Source organism: Cyrtonyx montezumae, unplaced genomic scaffold, assembly GCF_038088225.1.
Source record: "Cyrtonyx montezumae isolate F1298 unplaced genomic scaffold, pur_monq_1.0 scaffold_3, whole genome shotgun sequence".
In the NCBI taxonomy this organism is placed as follows: domain Eukaryota; kingdom Metazoa; phylum Chordata; class Aves; order Galliformes; family Odontophoridae; genus Cyrtonyx; species Cyrtonyx montezumae.
In genome coordinates, this window is record NW_027072034.1 from 71,940,852 (window position 1) to 71,954,852 (window position 14,001).

Below are 14,001 nucleotides of genomic sequence, written 5' to 3' on the forward strand. Positions count from 1 at the left end.
GCCGTCCAGTCCAACAATGACCAGGGACACCTGATCTCCGTCAGGAGATCAGAGCAGTCAGGCTTTTTTCCACTCTCTACCTTGAGAAGCAGCAGGACGGCGTCTGCTTACACCCAGCCCCGAGAGGCGAGGCGGCGGGAACTACATCTCCCATCAAGCCGCGGCGCGGCACGGCGCCCTCAGCTCCCGCGGCCATGTTTGCGGGGCCGCCGCCATCTTTGCCTCCCGACTCACCGCCCCCCGGCGGCGGGGCGCGCGGGCGGCGGCATGGGGCAGGCGGTGCTGGCGCTGTGGGTGCTGGCGGCCGCCGCCGCCGTGTGTGCTCCGGGAGCGGCGGCGGGCGGGCCGGCAGGTGAGCGGGGAAAACGGGTTGCCGTCTGCGCGTGCCCAGCTCAGCGAGAGACACTGCGGGAAGCGCCATGCGCCCTGAGGGCGGGGAAGGGGCCGCTGCTCCCTGCTTGATTTTTATAGGGCGCAGCTGGCGGGCGTGCTAAAGGAAGCACTGTCACCGCTCGGCACGCTGTGTCGGTGGAGCAGGCTGAAGGGTCAGGATTCCCGTCTGCAGGTGCACGGACCCTGTCAGGCACTGGTTCAGCTGCGTGGGCTGAAGTGTGCCCCGGGACGCACACTTGTCCGGGGCAGCAGTTGAAGCACAAGTGCTGTTCAGCTTCTGCTGGTTACTCTGGTTGTTTAATGAATTAATTCCTTTGACTTTTCCTTTCTGTGTGTTGTAGATGCCAAATGGAAAGCAATAACTGATCACATTAACAGAGCTCTAGAGGTCTATAAGCCATGCGTAAAGGAGAATTGCAGCTGCCATCAAAGGTAGGAGATTGGTTTCCTTTTTACTGGGCAGGACTGTGGCCTTATTGCAGCACTGACGGATAGGAGTTAGCTGTAGAATATTCAGACCCTAAAACAGAACATCTGCAGCCATCACAGGTCACAGAGCTTGCAAGAAGGAATTTATTAATGGCATCATGTGAAACAGATTGCCTTCCACAGTTCTGATACTAGTTGCATCCACCTGTAGATTGACCACCGTCCTTGTCCTCTATGACTGAACCACATAAACTGAGTCAGCGTCTCACACACGATCACACAATAATCCCATACGCAGCTAGTGATATTTCTGTGTTACGAATCCACTTCTCCATTCTCTTTCTGTACAGTGTTTGTTGACGACAAGTTTTTCTGATGGACTTTTAAAATTGGAGGGAATAAGTACATGCGAAATATTTTAAAGTAGATTAAGAAGGATCATTCCAGAACACGTATTCATTTGACATGATGCTGTGCAGTACTTGCTAGGGAACGCTTGTATTCTACAGTGACAGGCATTACTAAAGAATCTGGAAAGATACTACAGTACCTACACTGTATGACACTAAGAAACTCAGTTCATTTTGGCAGCTGATCTGGAGATATGCAAATGTGGAGCAGAACAGTGAAAGCTAATCCTTTTCCTTAGATAACTGATTCTACTTGTGTCAGATTTTCTGTTTGGGTGGCCATGTTCTAGAAGTCTAGCTTGTTAGTGACAATAGAATGGTAGCGAACAACAATGTGGATGTGCTATAAAACTCTTCCACTTTCTTCCTGTTCTCCAGTTTGTTGTATTTGCATCCCTGCTTATATACTTTGTCAGCCTTTATGTAATGTAACAGTTCTTTATGTAGTTTACATTTTTCTGTCTCACACAGAGTAACAGAGTCGTTGAGGTAGGAGGGGACCTTTTGAGATCAGGAAGTCCAACCTCCCTGTTTAAGCAGGGCCATCTAGAGCAAACAGACAACACAAGCCTCTCTGCACAGCTTTTGCTGGTGTTTGATCACTCTTAACATTTGTTTCAACCCCTTCAGATGGATCTGTGCAGTGTTGTATTGAACCAAGCCATTGATGCAGTGTCTACTAAAAAGTAGAGGGGAACATTCCTTGGCTGTTACAGTCTGAGAGCAATTGTTAACTGCTCCAAGCAGTTGGATCTAGGGGCCTTCAGACTGTATTTATATAAACTGCATTCTCTGTCCATATTTTGACACGTGGGTTAGGTTTATGTTTTCATAGTGCATTCTTGGAGCTCACATGCAGATATCACAGAATATGCTCTACATAGGCTTGTCCTCCTGGACTAGCTTTCACTGTATGCAGCATTACCTGGTAATCCTTGTGACTAGACTGTTACTTTCTTTTTTTTTAATGTTAAAATAGCATGACATTCAGTGAGGAATTTCATCTTGGTGTGGCCCATCTCTGTTGGAAATCCAGAACACAAGTTACAGAACTCCAAATTTTAAGAGATCTAAAAGCCTTTATCCATAATCTGCCAGGGTGTATAAGGCCTGTTTGTTTTTCAGAAGAATGACTACAGTGAACCAGGCTGATTTATCTTGAGAGTCTGGTGCTGGGGTTTCTGTTCAGGCAAACAGTGCATAGATCATCACAGAACAAAGCTGGGATCTTGGAGTCTCAGAGTAGTGGCTGTTTCAAGTGACTTAAGTTGAATCCTCTGTTACGCCACATGTAGCAGAGCTGGAAGCCACATAAAGCGTGTTGTAGCTAGAAACCTCTCCTATATGCTGCAGTAGTTTAATGTGCAGCATCCCCCCTGTGTACGTAATGATGACTGTTTTGTTTCAGTGTCTGGAAGCAGGACCTGGCTCCTTTTCGAGGTGGCATTTCTAAGGAGACAATAGCAGATGTGGTGAGCCGGAAGCTCGGGACACATTACCAAATCATTAACAACAAGTTGTACCGTGAACATGATTGCATGTTCCCTGCAAGGTAAGAGCCACACAGAAGATCCTGTCTCCATACCTGGGACTTGGGAATACTTCCAGCTCTTCCAGCCCTGCCAATGCGGGAGGTCACTGAGCACAACAGTATGCCATTTCAAGGCCCGGATTCCTTATCAGGACAGGAGCCTAGAAAATTATACATGAGGATTAAATGTAGGCAAGGAGTAAGCGTCACTGTTGCACTTCTGTATAAAAGGGTTAGTTGACTGTGGGATCCCAGAGAAAGGTGCACATCAAGTCAGGTTTAATGAGATGTGTTGATTCACTGGTGTCTGTACTGCACTAGGGCTTATAGGCTGCTATAGGCAGTTGCAGCCTGCACTGTGGTATGGCTCAGACGCTCTTCTGCTCCTGTGCATAGAGAGATCTGCAAGACACTCTAGGATTCTTCCTTCTCCTTATGGCTCTTTGTGAGATGTGTCATTTCTCCACAGATGCAGTGGAGTTGAGCATTTCATTCATGGGATCATCAACCGCCTCCCTGACATGGAAATGGTGATTAACGTGAGAGACTACCCCCAGGTCCCCAAGTGGATGAAACCCATTATCCCAGTCTTCTCCTTCAGTAAGGTGTGCACACCTTTACAAGCTGAGCATTTCTGAAACATGCGTGTCCTTCTTTCTTTTGGTAACATATTTTTGAGGATGGTTCCCCACAGATTTCCTACATGTCAGAATTGTTCTTTTTTGCTCTTTGTGCTTCTAGTTTTCTAGCAGACAGACTTGCAGATTTATTTAATAGAACAGCTTTTCCCCTCATTAGCTCCTCTTCCAGGTCAAAAAAAGTACCTCTACCACAGTGGAATGATGCACAGCTGGATGGGATATGTGCCAGCATCTCTGTGATTTGCTACAATGCCATACAATTGTAGCCATAGCTTGTCAGCATTGTTAAGGATTTTTCATCAGCAGCCAGCTCACTCAATTTGAATATTTCAGTGCTCTTTTTAGTACCACAGATAAGTTTTTTTTTTTTTCCTGAATTAACGCTGTCTCCTGTGAACAGTTTTCCTGTGGATTCCTCCTTCCATTTCCAGACATGCACACACACACAGACATTTGCTTTATGGTTCCCTGTTCTTATACTGGAAAGCCCTCCTGTACATTTTCTTGCTTTTCCATTGTTAAATCTGATTGTAGGATAGTGTGTCATCATTGCTAACAAAATATCCTTATACCTCTAGCTTCAAGAAATCTTGCTGTGCTTTAGTGTATGCCCAGTGTGCCCAAATTCTACAGTCCAGATAATGATGCTGTACTTGGCTGAAACCCAGCAGACCATAAGATGCAAAAAGAAGCAATAAATCATTTGTTCTTGCTTCCTCAGGCCTTGTTCTGTTCCTGCTAAATTACCCTAAACCCAGGTCTTCAGTTTACACAGTCTGATCTCTGATATGATCCACAGCTTTCACCTAAGCCCCAGGCATCCTAAAACTCTCTCTAGAAGTTCAGTGCAGCATTGCAAGCACCAACACTCAAGAACTTGGTTTGTTGTGTCCAGTTCTGAGCATTTTCAAGAGGAAGACGTCAGCGGTCCCTCTGGGCACTTTCTCTAGTGACCTCACATCACCGGGGAGATAATACCTTTTAGGTTATGATCAGTAGAACTTACCTGTAGCCATGCATAGGCAGAAGACTTCAGAAAGATGAACAGAGCTCAGGTCTTATGTTATTTACTAATTGGCTATATTGTGGATCCTTACTGTTCTCTAACGTGAAAGTTCCATGTTGGCATGCAGAAAAACATAACCTTTTCAAAGGAATTTTGTTGGAGACAGTCTTCGGCTTGTCCAGTGGCCCACTCAGAGCAAGTACTCATGTTGAAATACAGTGGCTATTTTCTGTTGAGCTGTGTTCATATGAACCCTAGCTATGCTATGGTGACCATGAAGTTCTCATAGGTGCTTATAGAACACGAAAAGCATACAGAATTCCCAGAAGGGACATTATTACTGGTGTGCTCAGTCAATAAAGTGAAGTAAATATTATTCTTACTCTTACCTTGCCTTTCTTTTTCTTCAGACAGCTGAATACAATGATATAATGTATCCTGCCTGGACATTCTGGGAAGGAGGACCAGCTGTTTGGCCAATTTACCCAACTGGCTTAGGGCGCTGGGACCTCATGAGAGAGGACCTCAGAAGGTACGTTTTGGAAATGAGTGTACTGGGGAGAGGCTTAATGGAAAACAAAAAACACAGTAAAAGCCACGTGGCTCTGAGCAGGATTAGGGCTACACCGATGTCTAGAACCAAAGGTGTGTTGGCTCATGATCTGGCCCACTGCTTGTCGTGAACTGGATGCATACAGCCTAACTGCTGTATAAGAATTCTCCACGGAAACCCTGGATGAAATTACTAGAAGTTAATTATAACTTCTGTTTCCAGCACTTTCTCTTCATGCTATCGAGGCCTGTTTGCTATCATTTCCAGTGGATCAAAGTTTGTCAAAGCAGGAGTTACCTTGCCTGCAGAAATCTTACCTGACACATGGAAATTTTATTTTTTTCCACCTACTGTTTTTTGTTTGTTTTTTTTACTGCAGGGATGATCTAGATTGTATAAACTCCTGGGAGGGTAAAGTCTTCTTTAGGTCTGCTTTCACGTAGCTTTATGCAGTAGAGAAACCTGGAATCATTCCCAAAAAACAAGAGTAACTATTTGGACAAGAGTAAGACAGTAGGACAGAAGATATTTCTGACTGGGAGTCTTTTTTTTCTGGCAAGATCTTTGACTATTAGCAGAATAAGGGGCTACTTCCTCTGGAGGGTGACAAATGAAGTATGTAACAGTGGATGAGCATAGAAACATAACTAGAAAAAAAAACACAACTTAATGTCAGTCAGTTAGCATGGGAATGTGAGGCTGAATGTTTCCCTCCTCAAAATCTGAAAATTTTGAGAGGAAGGGACTAGTCATAGCTGAAGCCTAATACAATTTCATACAATCCAATGAAGTATTTACTTACTCTTGCTTTCTCAGTGAACCCCACTAACGTCACTGGATTGCAAGCAGATACAAAGCTTGACTCGTACAGGTCACAGCAGGGATCAAGATGCCTACCTGTCAACCTGGGTGCTACAAAAGCATTCATTAAAGGGCTCCCTAGAGAGAGGGGAGCTATCACATTGGCAAAAACAAAGCATGTGAACAGTTATGTCAGAGAACACACTATTTCCCAAAATGAGTTTCATTTTAAATGTCTAAGCCCCTGTGTTTTAAATCCAAAATATTAGCCTTTTCCTTTTTTAATGGAAAATGACAACAGCCAGAAAATATTCATTTTGCATTGTCTGTAGTCAATGAAATACAGAAAAATAAAGCAAGAATATAAAAAGCAGATTAAATTTTTAAGATAATTTTAATATCCTTAAAAGCATAGGTTTGATAAGAGTGTTTGTGTGCAATTTATTTTTTTCACTGGGAAGTGCTCTGACAGGTAGCCTATCTTGTGTCATCTTGACCACCATATTCACTGGAAAACGTTTCATTGGACCTGGCAGAGGTATTTCTGCTGTAATGAAAGAAGTGATTTCTTCTGAAGAAAGAAGAGTTTTTCTTCTTCCTGAAGAATAATAAAATAAGATCATGCTGTGAAATCTGATGAGAGCACTGTTTTGTGGATTTACCAAATCATTTATTGCCATGTATAAACATTATTTCAGATCTGCAGAAAAATGGCCATGGATGAAAAAAATCTCTAAAGGATATTTCCGAGGATCTAGGTGAGCTTATCATGCCTCCAGCGTGGTCGCATCAACAGCCTCACTGGGCAACTTGTTCCACTGTCTCACCATACACACAGTAAAGAATTTCTTCCAAGTATCTAGTCTAAAACCACCCTTTTCCAGTTTAAAACCATTTCCCCTTGTCCTGTTGCTACCTGCCCTTATAAAAAGTCCTTCGCCAGCTCTCAAGTTGTCATGGCTTTGCTGCTTTCTTAACGAGCAAAAAGAGGAAAAAGATAATAGTTGCAGCTATTTATATAAATGTATATAACAAGTGATGCATAAGCAATTGCTCGTCACCCACCAGCCGATGCCTAGCTAGGCCCCAGCAAGTGAAAGAGAGCAAGGTGAACTCCCACCTCCAAAAGTCTCCTTCTGCATGATGTCACATGGTGTGGAAAGTTTTGGCCAGTTTAGGTCAGCTGTCCTTGTTCTGTCATCCCAGCTCCCTGTCTATCTCGCCTTTCCCCAGCCCTTTGTGAGAAACCAGAATGGCCATGGCTGCATGTAACACTGCTTAGCAATGACTATAAACATCAGTGTGTTATCAGCATTATTTTTCTCCTAGAACTAAAACATGCATCGTACTGGACACTCTGAACAATTCCATCCCAACTGAAACGAAGATGTTTTGACCTTGTTTATCAGCAAGGTTTTAAACCAGTACAAGAGGGAGCAGGGTTGAACATATTCAGCTTCTCCTAGCTCTCTGATTTCAAAGGTAGTTAAAGTATTTGGCAGTCAACAGTATAAAGCCCAAAAGAAACAACATCTCTACAGATTTGTCCTGAGAACTGCTTAAATAATACTACTAAATATTAACTGTTTATCATAATTGGAAAAAAAATATAGGCCTCAGATCATCTTTTCTCTTACTAATAGACCCTTGGACAGATGTGTACTGTATGGTTGGCACTTAATGATGCTTTCTGGGGACATACCAAGGTCAACCTGCAAAAGAGGCTGGGTCTCAAGTCCTGCAGCTAGGTAGCTGTGTTGGGTGAGATGTTTTGGCAATAACTGGTGGCATTTCACGTGCAGAACAAGCTCTGAAAGAGATCCCCTCATTCTGCTGTCCCGAGAAAACCCAGAACTTGTTGATGCAGAGTACACCAAAAACCAGGCTTGGAAATCTGAGAAGGTGCGTGGGTATTGTCTGTCTTCTGTGGGTGAGGACCAAAAAGGGTAGGCAAAAATGGCATTGATGATTGAGATGCATCTTGCTGGGGGATTTCTGAATGATCCTCTAGCAGGGGGGAAGCTTGTAACTCTGCTGATAGCTACAGCTCTCTAGTGGATGAAAGGAAGAAGTCTCTAGATCCCACCAGGCCAACCATTCCCCCCCTTCTGGGCTTTCTGTGCAGGAAAGTTAGCACAGATAAGAAAATGACTCCATGCCAATCCTCTCATCTTCCATCTCTGAAAAATTAGCCAACTTCTCCTCCAAGCTGCCTGCATATTGCTGTCAGTCTTACTGTCATCTCCATCTCTTTGTCTTGCTGCTGATAACATTCTGATAACTGTTGCTGGTAACTTTTTAGTTCCATACTTCATGTACGGTCCAGCTCTCTTCAGACTGCCTTGGCTAATCCAGTTACACTTGGCTTCACATAGCCTATTGTCGCAAGCTGTTTTCCACTCTGTAGCTGCCAACTAAACATTTATCATCTAACATGCTCATGTTGGCATTTGTTTATAGGCAATTTACTGTATTTTTTTTCCTCATTTAAAAAGGTCTCAGTTCTTTGTAATGCTTCCAGAAGCCCCACAGGGAAAGTTTGCTCAGAAGTGGGGATGGAGGGTTTTGTGACTTCAGCTTTATTTATAACTGAGAAGGAAAATGAACTTGAAATTGCCATTAAAAGCTTACAGATTTTACATTCTCTTTAAGGACACCTTGGGGAAGCCTCCTGCAAAGGAAATTCCACTGGTTGATCACTGCAAATACAAGTAAGAGTTTTGAAGAGTAAAGCTGTTCAATGGCTATGGGTTATTTGTTTCCTCATTTGGATGGTGTATCATCTCTTTATTTTAAGTCCTAATTCCAGCAGCCAACCCCATGCAGGTAAGGAAGCTTGTGAACAGACATTTAACAGCTGAAAACTAGGGAGCATAGCACGGCCTTTGTCAGTGTCAGCTCTCCTGTCACAGCAGGAGAAATAAAGTGGTTTTTGGAAAGATCTTAGACTGTTAATAAGCACATAGAAATAAATGCATTTTCTAACTATGTTTTGGGGAGTGTTTTTTCTAGTGAGGGAGGGGCATAGGTTCATAAGGTTGGAAAGGACCTACAAGATCATTTAGTCCAACCATCCTCCTATCACTATCCCTACCCAACTACTAAATGGGGGCATGGGGGTATTATTTTTAGGGCTTTTTTTTTGTCAGAAGGGTTTACTGTATGCTTTATATTTCTTTACCAGCCTGTACATTTCATTATTTTGCAGTTGCCTTACAGTAACAGCATTACTATCTTCAAAGACAAGGAACTAAGGAATTTGTCTTTATATCTTTGAATGCATATCAGGGCAAACGTTGCCATTGAACGTATGCAGTAAAAGGGAGAACCTGAAATGTGATTGAGCAGATATAGCATTGATTCAGACTTCTTATGTTGTCTGGGAGAAAATTCATTGTAAATCAAAACCATATTAAGTTTTAACTACTTTAGAGAGGGGGTTTTTGGTGCAGTATTTACATGGCTTGCTGTGTAAAGATACAGACTAAGTTTGCATGAACTCATATGCCTGATGTTTTGATGTCTGTTCTGGTTTAAAAAAAAAGATTTAGTTGCAGCTCCACCAGTTAAAATCTGCTCTCTTAAGAACTAATTCATTTGGCTGAATGTGTGTTTTTGTGCAAATGTGACTGACCTGCCTCACTTGATATTTCACTAAACTGTTGCCCAGATTTCTCCTTTCTGTTACACATAGGCTTCCTCAAGCTCCAATGCCTTTTAAGTCCTTCATTCAGTATGGGCTACAACACTCTCTCAGTCTTATGAATATTCCATATGGGAATAATCCTCAATAGGGAATAATCCTCAATATTCCATATGGGAATAATCCTCAATAGGGAATAATCCTCAATATTCCATATGGGAATAATCCTCAATAGTCATTGTCAGCAACAGCTGACACTAGTAGGTGAACTTGCACCTATGTGGAAGGAAGCAGGTGAGATATAGAGCAGTCCTCAGTGAGTTAGCTGAGCTTGCTGTGATGGAAAGTACAGCATTAACAGCAGGGTGGCACAATCCTAGGCTGCAGCAAACGCAAACAAGCCCAAACACAACAGCTCCGTAGAAGCAGAAACAAAGGAGAGAAAAACCACTTACCTTTGGAAGACCCCCAGCAGGCAAGACTCCCCACCAAAGCATCCTTACCTCCACTGCCAACCTTTAAATGATGTCTGGGAAGGGATGGGTCCTCGCTCCTCCCCTTCCAGTCACTCAGGTACACTGCATGCACCTGAGCTCCCATGGGTTAGCCCTGCCTTTGCACCAGGTGCTCTATCACTGCTTCAAGCCATAACTTAGCATTTCTACTACAGTCACAGATGGTGGGAGCTATGGCTGAAACTGGATGGAGTTATTTTCTTACCTCTGGAACACTGTTCTTATAGGTTCATAGGTTCATAAGGTTGGAAAGGACCTACAAGATCATCTAGTCCAACCATCCTCCTATCACTATCCCTACCCAACTACTAAATCAAATCCCTTAGCACCTCATCTAAACGCTTCTTGAACAGTTGTTCAGTTCCTAGTAAAGTATGTTCCTCTCCCTACCTTGAGCTCCTAGATAATACGAAGAATGCACATTAATTTTAGGTTTACTTCTTTTCACTTATTGCTGAACCAAGTTTAGATATATCCCCATCTCACCCAAAACAGCTACATTAAAGGAAAAACTCGTTTCCCCAGCCCAAAGTGTTTGACTTCAAAGATCAGTTCCATGTACGGAGGGGTATTACCCACGTGGAAAACAGCTTCCCATATAGTTGGAGAAATGCGGGTCTGATAAAGCAAGGAAGCAAGCAAACAAACATGCCTCTGAGGTGCATTTTACTAAGAACTCACTCCCAGTCAAGCCCGTTTTACTAACTTGGCAGAAAATATTGAAAACAAGATGGTTGATTCTTTGTTATCTGCAAAGTCCATCTGTTTTGCTCTAGTCTGTTTAACCTCCTAGGGTTGCTTTCCCAACTTAATGTGAAACAATTAGCTTCAGATTAAAGCAGGATCTCAGAAGACTGAAAAAAAAAAAGGCTGACTAGGTATGGAAAAGCAGAACAGTGAACAGATAGACTCAAGTTCATTATCAGTACTCAGATTCTTTGGATATTTCCTCATGAAATGCCAGTTGTAACCTTTTTCCTTCTCCCTTCAAAGGTATCTGTTTAATTTCCGGGGAGTGGCTGCCAGTTTCCGGTTGAAACACCTCTTTCTGTGTGGTTCACTTGTCTTTCATGTTGGAGAAGAGTGGTTGGAGTTCTTCTATCAGCAGCTGAAGCCCTGGGTCCACTACATCCCAGTCAAATCAGACCTCTCTGATGTCAGGTGTGTGACCCTAGCTATGTTCAGTGGGATGCTGCATGGCGCAAGGAAACACTGCTCTGTTTGGGAAGGTGGCTTACACTAAGAAGAGCCTCTGCTCCAGTGCATCAGACAAAGGCTCTTGGAGGTCACATTCTTTTTTCTTTATTATCATTTCCAGCGAGCAGTTTGCTGTTATTTCTTAAAGAATGTGCTTTCACTGGGGTATATAGATCTCTCACCCTCACTGAAATCAGCAGCAATTAGGTACTTAAATATCTTTTGCAAGTGAGCACAGAAACACAGATAAGAGGAATATATTACTGGGCTGAAGACGTGTTAGCTCCTGAGTTTCAGCATGCTGTCCAGGACTGATGAGAACAAATATGAATGGCAGGATTCCTCTGTGCTCTGAAATCCTTGCTCAGTTCTAAATCTTCAGTCTCATCCTGCAGTATTTTAGCTGAATTGTAGTTCTCCACTGAGAACTACTGCTGTTGTTTCACAGCGTTTTTTTGTCTGCATTTTAGGGAGCTGTTGCAGTTTGCAAAGGAAAATGACAACATAGCACAAGAAATTGCAGAAAGGTAAGTTGTGTGTTCTTTGTCTGTCAGATGCCCTTCTTCCAAAACATTTTCTTACACAGCTTTTGGAGGGGTTACCTATCAAAGCCAGCTTACTATTAGTAGAGTGAAGCATATTTTCCTTCTGCAATAACAGCAGGAGTTTCAGAGACCTCATAACAAGCAGGGGGACCTGGAGATTATGTGTTTAGGTCTTTGGTTCAGATGTGACCTGTGTCAGGAACCCCACTGAAAGCTATCAGATGTGAGAAGCTTTCGTCTCAGTACGAAGCGAGTTGGCCCCTGGGAGCTGCGTCTGCATTAAAACCATTCTGTACCCAGGCTGGCAGTGGCTGCCTTCTGAAGCAGCATGTAGCACTGTTGCTCAGGCTGCATCTGATATGTATAATCTGATATTTGATATCCCAGATAACAAATACCATCTTGAGGATAACAAAAGCACTGCAAGTGTCAGAGCTGTAAGAGTGAATGCAGATTGTGAAATGGAAATAGACGGTACGGAGCAATGCATGTTGTTTCTCATTTGAAAAAAACAAACCAACCAACCAAAAAACAGAAGAGTGAAAGCTGATATGCATATAAAACAAAAGCAAAGACTTGTAGGAACTGGAAATGGGTTCTGACTGTGCCTTGTGTGTCTCTAGGGGACGCCAATTCATCACTGAACATTTGCAGATGGAGGACGTCTCTTGCTACTGGGAGCATCTGTTGTCAGAATATTCCCAAACCTTGACTTACAAAGTGAAAAGGAGGAAGAACTACAGTGAGATCACTTCTGAACGGTTGAAAACGGAACTGTAGACACCTCTGCTTTTCTTTTCAGCTCAAACCGATCCCTGTGGAAATCTGAAGCTCGGTGTATCTTCTTGTTCTCTCAGATTTATTATTCTTTACACTAGAACTGCAGAGAATGCCAACAGGGTAACTTGGAAATTATTGCCATGCAGCGGGACCTGGTTCTGCTGTTGCCACAAGAACATTAAGTTGAAGGTCGGAGTATGACCACACTCATGGCAAGGTATGGTTTGCTACGCTCAGCTGGGAGATAAATATCCACTTTTGGCAGTGGTCAGCGTTCTCTCATCTGTGTGATACCACTTGGGATATTAGGTATTCTCTGACAGAGCAGGTACTGGGATTTGGGGTAACCTTTTTAGACAGCTTAGAGCTTGGGTTTGTGGTGTTTAGGTCAGGTTTTTAAGGAGGTCGATGGCCAGACTTTGATGCGCCATTCAAAGGACAAATTAACCTTGCGGATGTAAACTGCCTACCTCACAAGTTTGATGATAGTGCTTGGCCTGAGTAGCAGACAGTCAAGCAGCTGAGATAAAGACTGCCTCCACTGTGGAGTGGTGAGCTAGGTCTATGCACGGCCATGCAAAACTGAGGCTGTTGTGAAGGTCTCAGTGGTCTGCAGGCCAGACCATCCTAGGACCCTTAAGAACCTAGGGAAAGTATACATAGAGTTAGATTGAGCTGTTCTTTTCTTCCTAGATGTTCACGGATTCTCTGCTCTGGTCCCCTTCTGTAGTCTTTCTAGGGCTTCTTATTTTTAGGCTGGTGACACAGTTCAGAATTCTCTTTTCGTTCACCTGGCTATTAACCTCACATTAAAACAGGTTTTTGAGTGGCACAGAGCTAGGCTGTGCTGCTTCCTAACCTGTCAGGTCCCCTGCAGCTGTGAGCCACTTGCTTTGGGATCACTGCTCCTTCTGTGCTGCAGATTGTCTGTACGAGCAGGGCCAGAGCAGCTGCTGCCCGAGACACAGCCTTTGGGTGTGAGCAGCCGTGTGTCAGCAGAGCACAGGTCTTGGCTCTCCCTGCATGTGGGTGCCTAACCCTGCTGGAGTGCAGCACTGTGGGATTCCAGCGTGGCTCCTGCATGTCCGCTGAGCTCCCTTGCTTACCAAGTGTCCTCACATGCATCTTAGGGAACAGTGCATTAATGGGAGGGAACGAAAACAACGGCTTGTAGTTTTTTCTGTAGTCATTTTGGATCAGGGAAAGAAAACGTCAAGAAGCTCTGAGTGCACGCACAGCACATATGCACTGAGACCTCAGCAGCACTGCCCATTCCAGGAGCAGGGAACAAACAGTCCGCACAAATGGTGAAGCTGCTGGAGCCACCGTGGGCACAGGAAACAAATTAGGGTGTTAAAATAGTTCAGTTTCAGGGGAAAAGGGTTGTGTACGAGTGGAAAGGGTTTTCTGGTTTTGTATTTTTAGCCAATGAAGCTCAGCAAGCTGAGAAACGGAAACAACTCTGTGCAGTATTTTTAAACTATTTTTAACGACGTGCTTTTGGATTAAAACAAACAAAAACAAAGTGTTGCTGGGTGCATTATTTCTCAGAACTGT

The 14,001-nt window shown here is 43.6% G+C and overlaps 1 protein-coding gene across 2 annotated transcripts; it reads left to right on the forward strand.

The window, feature by feature from the left end:
• The first annotated feature begins 233 nt into the window (after positions 1-233).
• On the forward strand, positions 234-12,489 carry POGLUT1 (protein O-glucosyltransferase 1). Of its 2 annotated transcripts, none has more exons than XM_065741867.1 (11): positions 234-352; positions 735-825; positions 2,641-2,784; positions 3,233-3,368; positions 4,821-4,942; positions 6,463-6,522; positions 7,567-7,666; positions 8,417-8,475; positions 10,916-11,083; positions 11,590-11,646; positions 12,288-12,489. In XM_065741867.1, exons 1-11 carry the CDS (start codon positions 268-270, stop codon positions 12,442-12,444), a joined length of 1,179 nt encoding a protein of 392 aa, XP_065597939.1. In that variant the 5' UTR covers positions 234-267; the 3' UTR covers positions 12,445-12,489. The 2 variants fall into 2 exon arrangements, with proteins under 2 accessions (XP_065597939.1, XP_065597940.1); XM_065741868.1 differs by lacking the exon at positions 12,288-12,489 and adding an exon at positions 12,052-12,180.
• Positions 12,490-14,001: the final 1,512 nt, after the last annotated feature.

What these genes read in the sequence shown, in the direction of transcription:
- POGLUT1 (XM_065741867.1), top strand. Translation starts at nt 268, where the DNA reads ATGGGGCAGGCGGTGCTGGCGCTGTGGGTGCTGGCGGCCGCCGCCGCC. An exon ending in GGATATTTCCGAGGATCTAG is followed by an intron (nt 6,523 to 7,566) that starts GTGAGCTTATCA and finishes TTTCACGTGCAG; the next exon opens with AACAAGCTCTGAAAGAGATC. An exon ending in GTTGATCACTGCAAATACAA is followed by an intron (nt 8,476 to 10,915) that starts GTAAGAGTTTTG and finishes CTCCCTTCAAAG; the next exon opens with GTATCTGTTTAATTTCCGGG.